At 40.7% G+C, this 15,926-nt stretch overlaps 1 protein-coding gene across 1 annotated transcript in view; it reads left to right on the top strand.

Annotated features, from left to right (window-relative positions):
* Positions 1-9,216, top strand: part of VWA3B (von Willebrand factor A domain containing 3B) — a 70,919-nt gene extending 61,703 nt beyond the window's left edge. Inside the window, 2 exon segments of the mRNA XM_040548226.1 lie at positions 4,245-4,486; positions 8,604-9,216. Of these exon segments, the coding sequence (XP_040404160.1) occupies positions 4,245-4,486; positions 8,604-8,839 (478 nt within the window). The 3' untranslated portion in view covers positions 8,840-9,216.
* Positions 9,217-15,926: the final 6,710 nt, after the last annotated feature.

Raw genomic sequence — 15,926 nt, 5'->3', positions numbered from 1 at the left:
ACTGTGTCTTTCTTTTACGATATTTACTGTGATATAAAGCTATGCATGAAATCAAGAGTTGTCTCTAAGATATGGAATCTTCTACCGGGCTTAAATCTGAGGAAAGATGGAAGAGAGTGTGTAGGATGAATGTGAGCCCCTACTTAAGTTCTGCAGAACTAAGTACAGCAGGGAGAATATTTTTCTGGTGTGAAGTGTGTGGTGAATGTGCAGTGGTTCCAAGTGATTGTGGATTACTCTTTCATCTTTTATAAAGTTCTAGGTTAATCCATTTGAAATAGCATGGAATTGTGATAAACTTCACAGCACCAACAGTATGACAGACAGCAACAACAGATCTCACGAAGTAATATAAGGTCAGAAGAATCATCTGTGGACATTTCCCCAGAATATAATCCTAGCTTCCTGCAATTTGTGATTTAAAGATTTTTCTGAATCAGAATTGGAGTCTCTGGATTAAACAGACCTTGATGGATTTTTCTTCCATGACTTTGTGCAGGAGTTACAGTTTGTGTGAGGGAAACATAGGCTTGTGTTTTGAATCTTCCATCAGCCTTGATATCCCATAGGGACTCCAGGCTGAGTCCATGTATATCAGCTCATCATTGGCACTGCTGCCATGGAACCTCGTCAAAGGAGATTTCTTCTATAGAGTTTTCATGAACAGGACAAATCCCACCTTTAAAGGCAATTTTTAAAAAGTTCTTCATCTTTATGGAAATGTTCTAATATGATGGCCAATGTTAAATATATACATATATAAATGGTGAGTGGCCAAGTGCAAGGTCCTGCACCTGAGCCAGTGCAATACTAAGCACAAATACAGGCTGGGTGGAGAAAGGTTTGAGAGCAGCTCTGAGGAGAAGGACCTGGGGGTACTGGTGGATGAAAACTCAACATGAGCCAGCAATGTGCATTTGCAGCCCAGAAAGCCAACTGCATCCTGGCCTGCATCAAAAGAAGCGTGGCCAGCAGGTCCAGGGAGGTGATTGTCCCTTTCTTACTTCACTCTCATGATACCCCACCCAGAGTACTGCATTCGGCTCTGGCACTCCAGCACAAGAAGGACATGGAAGTATTAGAACACATCCAGAGGAGGGCCATGAGGATGATCAGAGGGCTGGAGCACCTCTCCTACAAAGAGAGGCTGAGGGACTTGGGGTTGTTCAGCCTGGAGACGGGAAGGCCCCAGGGAGACCTTACAGTGGCCTTCCAGTACCTAAAGGGGGCCTACGAGAAAGCTGGTGAAGGACTCTTTGTCAGGGCGTGTAGTGATAGGACAAGGAGTAATGGCTTTAAACTAGAAGAGGATAAGTTTAGAGCAGTTATTTGGAAGAAAGTTTTCACTCAGAAGGTGGTGAGGCACTGGAACGGGTTGCCCAGAGAAGCTGTGGATGCCCCATCCCTGGAGGTGTTCAAGGCCAGGTTGGATGGGGCTTTGAGTGACCTGGTCTGGTGGGAGGTGCCCCTGCCACGGCAGAGGAGTTGAAATCAGATGATCTTTAAGGTCCCTTCCAATCCAAACCATTCTGTGATTCTGTGAGTGTATCAGCAGTGGGCTGATCTGTGGATTCCATGAAAATGACAGGAAAAAAACCCACAACACTAATTCAAGCCTTAAGTCAGTGGTTCTCACACAACTTCTAGTAATGATTCCACTGCTGTTTGAAAATCCCTCATTACATCTAGGTTTACTTTTGAGTGAAAAGAGGCTTGGCTACCATCATGTAAACCTAAATGTAATGATTTCCTATGTAATACATACAAGCAGTTGAAAAGAGGCAGAAATAATTGAGCTGAGAAATATAATTGAGTCTTTCCCTTCCATTGAGAGTAGTATTATATTCCAAATGAGATACTTGTTGTGGTTTAACCCGGCCTGAAACCAGGACAATACTGTATTCTGAAAAGATATGACTAAATGCAGCAATAAGAATGGCTTCTATTCTATATGTTTTTTTTCACGATTAATTTCTTTAACATGAAATTTAATATTCATTCTCCAAACAGACTTTATTGGCAAGCTGACTTGCTATTGCTATGTACAACTGATAAGAAAATTGAGTTATTCACCGGTAAACAGAAGGATTCTGGAAAACTGACTGAACTGTACGCACTACATTTTTTTGCAAATTAGAAATAAATGTATTCATTAAACCTAAATTTTAGATGAAGTGATATCAAACCTGGCATATGTCTCAGTAAAATAGTATGTAAAGCTGCATATTCAATTCATATTAGTTGTGAATTTATATATTGTGTTTCCAGCTTGTAAACACTTGTTTGGTTGTATAAACACCAAATATATTTATGACACAAAGCTGAGTGGGAGCGTTGATCTGCTCAGGGATAGGAGGGCTCTGCAGAGGGCTCTGGATAGACTGGACCAATGGGGCTGGGTCCTGCACTTGAGGCACAACAACCCCTTGAAGCACTACAGGCTGGGGGAAGAGTGCTGGGAAGAACTGTGCTCACTGGGCCTCATCCCCTGGTTGTCTTGCATGTGCTGTGAATATATTTCTCTCATTTTTTTCCCCATTATATATAATTTCTATTTCTGCTGAATTTTTAGTTTCAAGAATTAACAATAGAAGCCTAGTACTCTAGAAGTTTTATAGGTAAGAGCCTTTTAAATTTCCCATGAAGAATTGTAAATTTCCCAGCTTGGAGCTGTAATGCTCTACTGTAAATTGCTTTGTGAGCTATAGAAAGACAGTTTCTGACAGTGCATTTACCAATTCAGAATATTCTCCTTCTGCTTGTAACATTTTCAGCTAGGTTTTGAGTTCTCTCTGGAGCCACGTATTTGTGAAGTGAAATCCCATTCTTCTTTTGCTTAGTATGTTACTGTAGTATCATATAGACATACATAATGTTCTCTTCTGGGCACTGACTACATTAACTCAGTGGCTGCATGATAAAAAGCCGGTAGTGGCTATGATTTTACTTCGTATTTTTTTCTTTCTGTAACCAGCATGCTGTGTTGAATGATTGTTTTCCTTTTATGAGGAGGTTTGCATTCAAAGCCATTAGACAACCGTTTCATTAGTTGCACATTATCTAGTTACTAATGTTAGCAATGCTATGGCAGTGATCCAGCCCAGATTGAGTTGGTGTTTCCATTAGAGCCCCCACTTTTCAGGGAGCATGGAAATGCACTTCCAGGTGAAATGTACTATTTATTATTTCTATTATATTCTATTATTTCTATTATTTTCTTTTTTCTATTTCTCTTATTCTGTTTTTTCTCAAAGCAAGATGATTCTTTTGTGCTAATTCCTACCTGTAGAAGTAAGGAACCAAAAAGTAAAATGGATAGCCCAGGCTACCCTGTTGACAGGGAATGCACATGGGAATTGTATTCCAATAGCTGGTCTAAATCTTCAGCTCTGGTTTTTTTGGGATTATCTTTTTGATGTTTTTTTATGTGGTGTGTATTTGGGGTCATGTTTTATTTGTTAATCTTTAGAGGTACTAATATAGATCTCATTTTAATGAGATGCTAGCATCTGCTTGGGGTGTTTTCCTGTTGTCACAGTAGAAAAAAATAATTACAGCTGAAGGACTTTGCAAATGTAACTATCAAATTCCAGACACAAAATAAAATACTATGTGCTCTGTGACCTAATCATAAAAGACAGCTGTTGCCTAAATCCTGTGTAGAGTCACAAGGTAGACAGAACTAGGGACCAGACAGAAAGGTATTTAGGACCCTTTCTTGTATGATGTCAGTAAAGCTGGGTGCCTAAGTACTTGTTTCAATTTTACTTAATTTCTGATAATCTGGGGTTTAGTGCAGTCAAGGAGACATCTGTTACTGTATTTTGCATTATAACTATTCTGGAAACTTTAGAAAGCTCAAGAGCAGAGTGGGAATGGACTCTATGAAAGATATGAAGGGTATCAATTCTTGCTGAACTGTATTAGAATTGAGGTTAACAGGAATACTGTACAGTTTTTTAAAGGATAAATAATTGTATGCAATAGTTTAGCAAAGTATATAGTATCCTCAGAAATAAAACACAAACAGTGCATGCTATCTTTTAGGTTATTCTTTCCTTATTTTATAGCTAAAAGGGAAATGGAATTGTAAGATGCTTGAGCCCTGTCAAGTGCTCAAGAATGTAAGTCCTCTTGTCAGCACTGTGAAATGTGGGAGAGGGCAAAATCTATACCATGTTAAAAAGGATTTAAAATAGTATATGATAGGTGAGCTTAGTGCATTTCCTTCTTTAACTTTCTAGCCCAGATAAAGAGACCCCAAAGCCATATCCACACTCATCTTTGGAAGATGAAGGAGGAGACGAAGCAAGCAGAAGTGTTGTGAAAGAAGATAGAGGAAAACAGAAAAAGAAGAGGAGAGCAGAGGACAAAAGACATGCCAGGGGGAGGATGTTGGACTCAGATGATGTTTTGATTTTTTCCAGGAGGGAAGTAAAACAAAGAGAAAGAAATTCACTGCCTAGCAATGAAGAAGAATTTAAAGGTAACTTAATAGACTCTGGAAAATCGTGAATGTTGGGGACTAAACAGATCTCGTATGTCTTTAGTTTATCCCCACAAAAGGAACAAGGGTTCTGCATTATCTTTCCTGGGTGTTGGACCATCCTGCTTTCCCTTGTCCTATGTGATGGGGTTCTTCCACCTCCTTTGAACACTATTCTTAATGCTGATCATTTTCTGCATATTTCCACAGCAAAGGGAAGAACTAAATAAAGCATGTTCTGGCATATGCTTCCTTAATTTCCCTAACATTTGTAGCATCAGTGAAGATGCAGTAATATCAGCCTTAGTACCTGCTAGTAAGCAGAGTATAAATTGAGATCCTTCTGTTACTTGTTAGATTAAAGGTACATCTGTACTGCCGACATTAAATTAGCACATAGTTTAGAGAATAAATTGCTTTTAGTGTCTGAGCTCATTAATTAATCCAAATTAATTAATTAATTACTCACAGAAGTTGTGGGTTATAGAGTCGCTCAATTACCACGTTGTCAATGTACTTGATTTAGGTCCTCTGGACTTTTCTTCTGTGTTCACAGTCATCTTTTAGTAGTTGTCTTCAAATTGCATATATTGAGCATTATGGTACAACTGCGTTTTAGGAGTTATATGAGAAGAGAGGTGTTGGGCTTGCCCTGTAGCTGTGTGAGAGTCCACAGCTTCCACAGATAGGTCTACTTTATTAGAAATGCTCAGTTATCTCAGACTGTTCCCTCTTGGACATCTTGAGATGCAGATGCTGAGTAAATGTGAAATAATGCTGACGTGATCAGCAAAATGCTGTTATTGATTCCATGCAAGTTGAAGGAAAGACGAAACAAAAACAGTGTCTATCTATCACTTTAATCCTTCCCAGCCTTAACAAGTAGTCTCATGGTGTTCTGTCAAGACTCTGTCAAGACTTCAAGGTGGAATGCAGGTTGAACATGCTGTTCTCTTCTGATGGCACCAAGGACACTGTTGGCTTTCTTTGCTTGAATTTATTACTATTTGCTTATCCTTCTGTGTCTTATTAGAAAGAGGAAAGTCAAAGAGCTGGTAAAAATATTAAGTAAGACTATATGGTCATCATCACAGGGTTTCATCAGGTACCTCATTATATAATCTCCATATGTGATTGTGTATTTATCCTCTTTGGGAGTAGATATTTGTTCCATTTTCAAACTATGCTAATGATTTCATAGCATTTTGTATATATAACTTTGTAAACTAGACCAAATATGCAATTGAATCCCTGATACACACATTTGTTTTAACTATGTGTGTGCTTTAATTATCTTTGGATTGTATTTTGTAACTCCTCCATGAGTAAATCAGCATGTCTTCCTACTTCTTACAAATGGTTCTGCTGACTTTATGTGTACATTTCTTTACTGTTCCATGAGGAATTAAGTTCTCCTGAACATTAATGAGCATTGCCCAATATAGAGATGGATTTTTGTGCTCACCAAGATAATGTGGATTCAGCAACACGGTTCTCATATAGGTGGTTGATGAAGCCTTTTATTTCCGTGAAGCCTTATATTTCCACAGGGATTTGGGTACTGAGTGATTAATGGAGTGTTTTGGAGTGTTTTTGATTTGGTTCGTGCTGTGCTAAAATATTTCTCATTGTTAAGAGGAATCAACAACCCTCTCCTATTGTTCCCACTCAGGGAAACAACATTAACAGAAATGAATAAAGCTTAAGTAGTTGTAGTAGTTATTTAGTGTATATTGGCTTCATTATTGTGTGGATGTGTAATTTTGTCTTATTTATTCCAGAACTATTATATTTAACGCAGTATTATTTTTATATGCATGCCTGCTTCTCCTATTGTGTTAGCTACTTCTGCATGTTTATAGAAGAGTGAATGAAGTCCTGGCAAATTCCTGCTAATTTTTAGTGAGCCAAGGAATCTTTGTCTTGGTAGATCTAATGAAACTATCTGATTGAACAAGATCACAAATCTTTATTTTCTCATTGGTTATTGTAATGATTGTTTTTATAGACACTTTAAGAACATGCATTTGTTTCCATTGAAAAATTCTTTTATTTGCCTTTCTAGTCTTCTCTCTGTTCTATAATGCCTACAATAAATGTTCTTTTCATATGTTTCTGGGTTGATTTTTCCAAAGTGGTTATCTAGTAAAAAAAAAAAAAAAATATAAGATCAGAAAACAGTTCTAAGTGAAGTACAGGTGGGATACACAGTAGTAGACTGCAGTGCCTGATGTTGTAGTAAATTATAGCTAACGGAGCCCGAACTTCCTTTTTAATTTATAAAGAGGTGTGACTTGAAGCAGTTACACTGATTATTATGATAACTGCCAATATGGGGTAGGTGGGAGACCTTTGAAAATGATAATTTTCTATCCTTTTCTGCAGCAAATCATAGTTCCATTGAATTGGGTTCAAGTGTGTAACAGCTGTGGCACCTGGCAGTCTAGGGGATTGGCTGGATTTCCCACAGCAGGATTTCACATTTTTAGCACCCACTTGTTTCCCAGTCTCATTTTCCAGACAGTTCATTCAACATTTGGAGAAGGCTGTCATTATAAGGCAGTGTTCCCATCTGTTGGTCATGGCTTGTTTAATAAGCAGTTGATGCCAATTCAACTACGCTTGCATCTGTTACTTAGAGCAGCTGTGTGTTGTCGAGGGCTCCCCAACAGCCTCCAGATTTAGCTCTTGCTTTTCTATTGATAGCACGTTACAGCTTGTCCCAAATGACTCTCTCCTTGTCAGGGTTGTCTGTTCATCTAAAGGGGAAAGTATGTTAAAGTGGGAGTCATCTGTGCTGCCATAAAGAATGAAACATAATGGAAACAGATGTGCAAGGGAAGAAGGTGTAGTCCCACTGGTGTAGACATGTGTTAGGGTAGTTGAGGGGAAAGAGAAAAAACAATTTTTTCCAGATTCTGGTAGCAAGACCAGAATGGCTTAACATCCTTATAAGGTACATAGGGAGAATGTGCATTGGGTAAGGAAAATAAATGGTTTGTGAATTGTATGTGATGGAGAACACTCATTTAACAGCATATCTTTCATTTTATTCAAGGTAGCAGTATGGCTGCAGTAGCTTTCAGTATTTTAGTCCAACAATGTTTTTCTACTGCAGCGTACAGACAGACACCTTCAGTTTTTAGGATACAATCCAGAAATTTCCTGAAACTCACACAGGTGAACTTCAAGTTGCCCAAGGAGAATCAAAACGCGCCTTTCATGTATCTAAATGCTGATCTTGTGCATGCATAAGACAATTTTCAAAGGCACATTTCTGATTTTTAAGCCTTCAGCTTCAGATTTTTCGGTAGTTTCCAGGGATGATTGACATTTCTAAAACCAATCATACTCATACCTCATACTCCCCACGTACTCCGTCTGTGTTGGTTCTTCCCACCCTCTGTACCACGTCTTTGTTCTTCAGCTACCTCCTACAGTTTTGTTTTCCACTATATAGATGTTTCTTACATGATCATTTAAAACCAAATAATGCCCTCCCCCAAAACCCAAACAGACCATAAAGAACTATGTGAAGCAAAACAGAGTATACAACTTTACTTTTTTTTTTCTTTTTCCTGTTTGTTGTTGTTTTTTCTCTCTTTCATTTTTCCTCCTGGTTCTGGTCTTTTGCCATTCATTCATTATGGTTATAATTTTTTGTGCCGTAAGAGTACTTAGTGGTCAGTGGTCACATTCAATATGATTGTAACAAGTGGCTTTTCAGCCACGCGGTATTGTTAATAGCAAACCAGAGAAGCTGATAGTGGTCATACTGGGTCCCTGTAGCCCAAAGTCCTGTCCCCAGCAGTGGCCAGGAGATGATTCCTGAGGAAGAGACCAGAGGCTGGCATGTGAATACCTCAGCTACAGGCTTAGAGAATGATAATACTTAAAAAGCAGACTGCTTTGAACTTGGGAGGGTGAAAGAAAACAGCAAAGCAGTGTAAGGCCTACTTACACAAAGCTACTGTGCTGTGACCATGGTCATGGAGTCATTTGTTGCACGATAAATTTCAGTGTGTGGGTGGGTGGGTGGGCAGGGGCTGAACTGTTATATCTGAGCTCATGGAGGGTCACTATTCTCTCTCAGTAAAGAGTACCTTTTCTCCCTTAGCTTCTTCCTCCATTTCGTCATCCTGGTGTTCATCAAGGTGTCAAGCTCCGCTGTCGCCAAGTGCTTCAACTCCCAGCTCACCGGAGCATCCCGGTTGCTTGCACTGTCCTGCTGTAGAAAAGTCTCCGGAGCCTGGTAAAAGCAGCACCATCAGAATTATTGCTGCAGACCCAGAGCAGCAAGGATTGGCGGGACAGCCTCAGCACCACTGCGCAGAGCAAAGGAAGCTACGATAAGAGTGCATGATAAAGCTGGTGAGGAGTGGATGAAGACGCAGATGGGAAAGATTTTTAGCACCTACAACTGTGAAATGTTATTCCTTCAATCTGAAATAAACTGACTAGTCAATGCTAAAATATTTATGATTTTGCAGGCTTACTTTGGAGGTATGAGAGAGAAACAGTGTCAGAGGTGCAGCTGGGCTGCTGAATAGTATTAAAATTAGGAGATTCTCTGTCTAACAAATGTAATGTGGTATTCACTTTGGCAGACGTGACATTTGAAGTGGCACAAGGCAGGGGGGACATAGTGTGTTTAGGGTGAAGGTGCAGAGCTTACCAAGAAGGTGCCCCTGTCTTGGTGGAGGAGAAGGAGCACAGCTCATCAACTGCCTTTTCTAGATTTCAAATTTCTTCTTCTTTTTTTTTTTTTTTTTTTTTCCCCACGAACTCTTCTTTTTTCCTCACTCTTCTTTTTAATTTTAATTTTAATTTTTTTTAAATTTTTCCCTAACACAAACTTCTTCTTTCTTCTTTTTTCTTTCTACTAACTCCTAACACTCTTTTATATCCTATTATTATCTATTCCCTCCCTGGGGTGATGTTTAATATGATTTGGATGAAGAGTTGAGTACTATAGTCATATATGTTTAGCATGTACTTTATTAAGCCCATTATCACTCTCAGGGGTGTTAATTTGAATATTCATTTTACACATAATGAAGCAGAAGGTTTCACTTGGGCACCGTGGCCTTCAAGATTCTGTTCTGACACCTAAACAGGGCCATCCCACCAACATGAGTCTCCCTCCTTCAGCGACCTCTCTACTAAGCTTGTGGACCTCTATCCACCAAGTCTGTGTAAGAGATAAGCAAGAACATGCTGCTCAGTTCCCCTTTGCCCAAGGCTGGTGCTTATCAGTGATGCTAACAAGTCTGACTTTTCTCCAGTCGAGTTACAATATATACAGGTGTATATTGTATTGTACATGTACACCTGTCTATATTGGTGTATATATTGTACCCAGTGGTCTGTCTATATTCAGTGAATTTCATCTTTTATGGTAGCCAATTTAATCACAGACCGTTTTGTTTTGTTTTGCTTTGTTCCATGTACATGACACGTTTAAAATTGAATTTGACTGCTAGGATATTCTTCTGTTTTGATGAAGCAGTAATATCTTAGGACTTTTATTTTCCTTTATTACCTCCTCTATAATTTGATTCTTTTCTTTTTAGATGGCTTTCTCAGCTGAAGAATATTCTTAGATTAGTGTTGCATTATTATTGCATTTCACATATCTTTCTGAATGAATTAGCAAATATTAGATTGCTGCATGATTAAACAGAGAGTAATAGAGACAATTTCACCAGTCAAGTTGCTTCCTAGACCTCCTGGCTCTTTCAGATACCTGGAGTGTTTTATTACTACTACTGCAGTGACAGGGGTGTTGTGCTAGCCATACCCAGGGACCCTAGGGCCCTGCCACAGCTGGTGCTAAATAATTTCCACCTCTGACAAAATGAGTGGGACAGAAACACAGAGGACACTTACTCTGTTCTAGAATGATTATTCTGTGTTGGGGTTGGCAAGAGCACAAGCATTTTACACTGTATTTCTGTTATGGTCTCTGTGTGTTTGCATCTTTAGAGTAACAATGAGGAAGCTACTTCTCTGAATGAGGGATCTGTATTTTGTGCAGCACACTTCTGCAGAGCACTAACTATTTCACTTAATGCAGCAGAATTATGGTAACATGGTGAGAACCTTGATTTTTTGGCCCTGAAATCTGATAGAGACAGGACAATGAATAGGACAAAACCAGCAACGCTGTCAAATGCTCAGCTCCCACCAAAGGTCTTTCTGTATTGCTAGTACCTTGCTGTGGTGAGGTAAGTTCCCACTACAACATAGTGGGTGAAACCCTGTTTTGATGTTCCAGAAGCAGTAAGGTGACATTTGGTTTATGGTGATGCTGGTAGAGACTCCATTAGAGACAGTATGGAGGGAGCATCTGGAGCTGCTTGTGGTGCTTATTGCAGAATGTCAAGGAGCCACTTGAAGGACAGGGTACCACATTATTTTCAGATGAATGTGTGTCTCCTGCTGCAGGGGAATTAAAAGTACCCTGCTTAATACTCTATTTCTCTTGAGTTTGACTACTGGCTGTGCTTCTATGGGCAAACACGTCTCAGATCTGAAAATCTCAAGCCCCATGCTGTCTATGCTTCACATTATTAACACTCGTTAATATGAAATGAAACTAGCCTGATACCATCATTTAGGAGAGACTGTAAGCAAGATTTACGGTTCTATAGTCAATAAAGCTAGAATCTTTGAGGATATATTTAAGACATCTCCTCTCAAGTGCTTCTTTAGGCGTATCACAAGTGCCTAGTCCAGACAGGTAGTTCAGGTGTACTCTCGGCCAGGAGAATCCTATCCAGTGTCTGTGCAGGTAAGTGTTTCCCAGGGGAACATGGAGCTATCAGTTTTGGGAAAATTTTGATACCTGTTTCTGTCTCAGTGTGGAGCAAAAAAAAAAGGGCTGGCATACAGATATTTCTATAGAGTAATGGGAAATTTCAGAGTTTGTGTAACCAGAATGACCTTGCAACCAAAATGTTTCAATGGGATATGGGAGAGAGTGTTGACATTTCTGCCTAGCCTGATTTAGGGAAGACTCAAACCTGGGAGAAAACCCTGCAATTCTGAAATGGTCTATCTGGGAAGTTGTAATTTAGATTGTTCATGTTACTTTCTGTTCTGTGGGTCAAACTCCTTACATACGCCAGGATGTCCTGGATTTTTCTCTTGGAGAATGGAGCTGGCATATACATGGAGTCACAGGGAGCCACTGGACATCTGGGCTACCTGGAGGAAAAGTTGAAAGTGAGATCACTATATGACAGCATCCATGAAATTTTAGTACAGGATAGCTGTGAAGAAATACTTCTGTTTGGGATTTAAACATGTCATTACCAATGAAAGGAAAAGTCACATAAATTTCAGCAGAAAAGATGCGCCAGTGAAAAGTGTTGAACAGAAAATTGACTTTTCCCCCAAAACTGCTTTTAATCACATGGACTTTGGAATTTAACAACTCATATTTTTAGCAGAAGAAGATGTGCCTCAATCAGACTATGCTTTGGACATGGGATCATTTCACTTACATCTCTTGTGATTACTGTGTATTTGAGGTTGAACATGTGCAGCTCCAAAGACATGAACAAAATGGAGCACGGGCCAGTCTTCCTTGTGCATCCGGCTCAAGTATGTGCAGACGGATTGCATGCCACGCCACAGTGATGAAGACTGGGATCTCTTTGAAAAAATGGCTGAAGAAAACTTACCTTAGAGTTCCGCTGGGTGCAATACAAACTTGTCAGAAATATAGATAGGGGTGTTAACCAAGCGCCTGATCAAAACCAGCAGCACAGGAAGTCTGAATGGCAAATTCTTCTGCATAAAGGGGGCTCATAAATCACTGTTGGTTCATTAGACAACCCACGTACAAAAATTGATTTATTATAGAAATATGGAAAGTAATAGATGAGTTAGTTCCCTTTTCACTTGTTATTAAGGATCCATTTCACCATTTCTTTCTGGGTGTGCAGTCTGACCTCAAGAAGCACCTGTCATGGGATAACATTTATTAATTTTCCCTACTGGGGCCCGCAAGGTCTTTTTCCTGCCTACGTTTGGTTAAGAGTTTTGTTGAGTTGTTTTGTACTAAACCTGGGAATTGTCAGGATGATTTATTCTTTTCATTTGAACGCTCTGGTTAGTCTGTTTGCACAACCTGAGCTCTGACTTGATCTCCACGCCAATCTGCAGATGTACAGGAGGTTATATTGTCATATGCTTGCTTCTTTCTGCAGATCAGTTTTAAAGAGGTAAGTGTTCTTACTATGGGCTGTCAACATGATGGATTTTCCAATTAGTTTTGCCAGATGGCTGAGCTTGACCAGGACAGCCTAATTTCGGGTTCTGTCACTAGAGCATAACCAGATCACTGACAGTCCAGGTTTCTAGTGCCTCACGCTGCCTCACAAAAAGTTGGCAGTGGTGGAGTTTGGGTTGCCCTCCCAGTTTGGCACTGCCAAGGTTATGCTCAGACCTTTTCTTTGTGAATCTTTTCCAGCTACTAAGGTCGTACTTGCCCTATCCACCTCCCCGTGCCCCCAGCACCCAGAGGCAGGCCAACAGCACCTATCAAACGCTGTCCCTATCTGAGTCTTGAGATGAGGTTTGCTTACGAGGCCGCGCTGCTTCTGGAGAGGCACACCTCAGACTGCTCTGTAGTGCCCAGGCTCCAATTTAACAGAGAACATGCTGAAGGGTGGAACTGCATGAGGGATGATTTCAGCACATCATAAGCTCAGTCTTCTAATTACAGGGCTGTAAGGAAAGGTTAGAAAGAAATGAACACAAACACATCTGTGACCCAAACTGAACATCAGCTCTTTTTGCCCAGTTCTTCCACTCCAACCAGCTGCAGTGGCTGGGGGCTCAGAGCTGGCAGTGCAACCTCTTCCCCCAAAAGCCGCTCCACATCTCAGCCATTAGCTTGCTTAGGAAGGTGCAGTCTTCCCTCTCCATCTCCCTGCTCCAGGCAGTGTCCTCCCCAAGCAACTTGGAGCTGAGCGTTGCGGCATCTGAGCAACTACCCCCCTGCCTCCCTGTTTTCCACATCTCCCCTGACTGCCTGTGGAAAGGATGTTGGAAAATTCAGGGCGTGTTGTCACAGCCACCTGATCTTGAGCCCATTTTTGTGACTGTAAGGTGATTTTTCTCTGTGTCAGAGATGTGGAGGCTGGAGATCCCTGCACACCGTGTCTTTATTTTATGTTTTATGTTCCTCTCCAGCAGTGATGAAAGAAGGTCAAAGAGGGATGGAGACTTAGGATGGGAGAGATCACAGTTTCCAAGTAAGTTGCTGAGTCAGGGATATTTTAGAACTTTTCCTCAGGCTGCTCTTGAGTTTTTCCTTTGGAAAGAACCTTTCATCTGGAGAGAAAGGGTTATGGACAGGTATACAAGGTTTTCCAGGCAGTCGTTTTATGGTGCAGTGCAAAAAGAAATGTGGTGATGTATTTTCAGGGCCTCATTTGCCAAGCTGGTCTTTTATTCTTCCTGGAGCTTGCCTTTGATCTTATTTATAAATTTATTCCCCAGCGTCTGAGTGGTTGGTTCTTCTGGTGCATTATGTTGGGACTATTGTCCTTAGTTTCAGTATTTAAAAAAATAATAAAATACTGTCATTGAATTTCATAGGAGGAATTATGACAATATTTGATGGAAGGCTTTTAATTTTAGGACTGTGGCTAATTCCAACATCCTTAGTTCCCCTGGGGTAAGCTGTGCATTTTAGGCTCAGCTGAGCTCTAAAACCCAAGGCCTGAACAGTCTGGCAGGTCTTCCCTGGTTTTGCTGTAAAGATACAGAGCAGATCATACTTATTCAAACCTGCACAGAGCTTTGTTCCCATGAACTCCCAAGCTCCAGCCAAGCTTTCCCTAACCCTTGGATGTATTTTGAGACCACAGCATGGTTTATCTGAGCTCACACACGTAGATTTGTATACCTTTCCTGCTCATCCCTTCTAATGTTTCCAGGCAGATTTCTTCTGCAAACGGCTTTGTCAGTGCCTTAAGTCAACCAGAAACCACATGAAGGTGGCTATTGCAGCACTTAGCCTGCATTGATGAGCACTGGTGATAAGCAGCCCACACAGGTTTGGGATCCACCCAGCACTGCTGGAGCTACACAATTTCTACTAGGCTCAGAGCTGAAGCAGAGCTTGGTTGCTTGTACTTGAAACCAAATATGGGTCAGCAGCAAGCAATAAATACTTGTGGATGATGACTTTTCACAGTCAGCATTCTCCTCAGATTAAATCATCGACACGATGTCCTCCTCGGATGGTCCTGTTGGGTTCGACGTGAAGCTGCAGCTGGTGCCACGTGTGGTGCGATAGTGCCACCACAGCACCCGGGCCCCAGGTACTGCACAGGCAGCATGGGGCCTCAGGTTTTGGGATGCTGTGGACTGAGGAGCCAGTTTCCTGCTTGCTGAGATATAGCAGGGTTGTACAAGTTTGCCAGGAACATCAGGAGGGACTTCTGTGGGTGGAGGGTCTCCTTACATACCGGCCATTCATGGAGCTGCTATCTCCCCATGCTCCTTCTGATACAGCTCCTGTGAGTCTGCTCACTTTTCATGGCTAAAATGGAAAACCAAACCTTTTACTAAAGAAAATGAGTATGGAGAGTGAATTCAGGCAATGTGGTGAATATAGATGGGGAATATAGCTGAAAATGTTTGTTTTTGTCTGTACTATTCCTCACATTTTTCATCTTCTCTGCCTTTCCGCAGAGCCTGGCTTTGTTCTGAAAGTCTTTTCACACATACTGCATTCATTTACCACCCACAGATGCTGCCTTTTTATTCTTTCCTGTTGTTTTCATTGATCTAACATGAAAGTCACCTTGAATTGAAAGAGCTTTGCCCTTGCTATGCATACAAAATACCAAAAAATATAAATATAAAAATAATCATACAAAATACAAGGGCTAGGCAAGTTTTTGTGGGGATTGCTGCTGTAGGAGGTCACAGACAGTGGATATGAGGTATACATAAAAAGGCAAGATGCTGTTGGATTGAGTAGATTAAGTCCTAGTGTGCCTGCAGATGAGAAAACAAGGTGTCATGTATTATACCTTTCAGTATTTATTTTGGTATCTGTTTTTTGGTGTCTTGGTATCTTGGTATTTTATTTTGGTATCTGCTGATGCAGATCTGGGTACCTACTGGCCTGTTTTTCGTTCATATCAAGAAGGCTGACATGGGATCAGCCTGTAATTTGCCTGTGCATATGTTATATGAAGCTTATCACTGGAGAAAACATCTTTTGTGAGAAGTTCCTGCCAAGGTTTAGCTGCACCCCTTCTGTCATGCAGCTGCCTTACAGCACAAAGGAAACTCAGACCTTTCCTTACCAAACAAGAGGTAGCACTTCAATGTGACTGCTTGGTATTGGGTGCTTGAGTACTTTTTGGCACACATCTTTAAAAATACGTTGCCAGGCAATTACATTGTGAAC

Source organism: Cygnus olor, chromosome 1, assembly GCF_009769625.2.
Source record: "Cygnus olor isolate bCygOlo1 chromosome 1, bCygOlo1.pri.v2, whole genome shotgun sequence".
NCBI classification, from domain to species: Eukaryota; Metazoa; Chordata; class Aves; order Anseriformes; family Anatidae; genus Cygnus; species Cygnus olor.
This window is presented reverse-complemented; position numbering and strand designations above follow the sequence as displayed.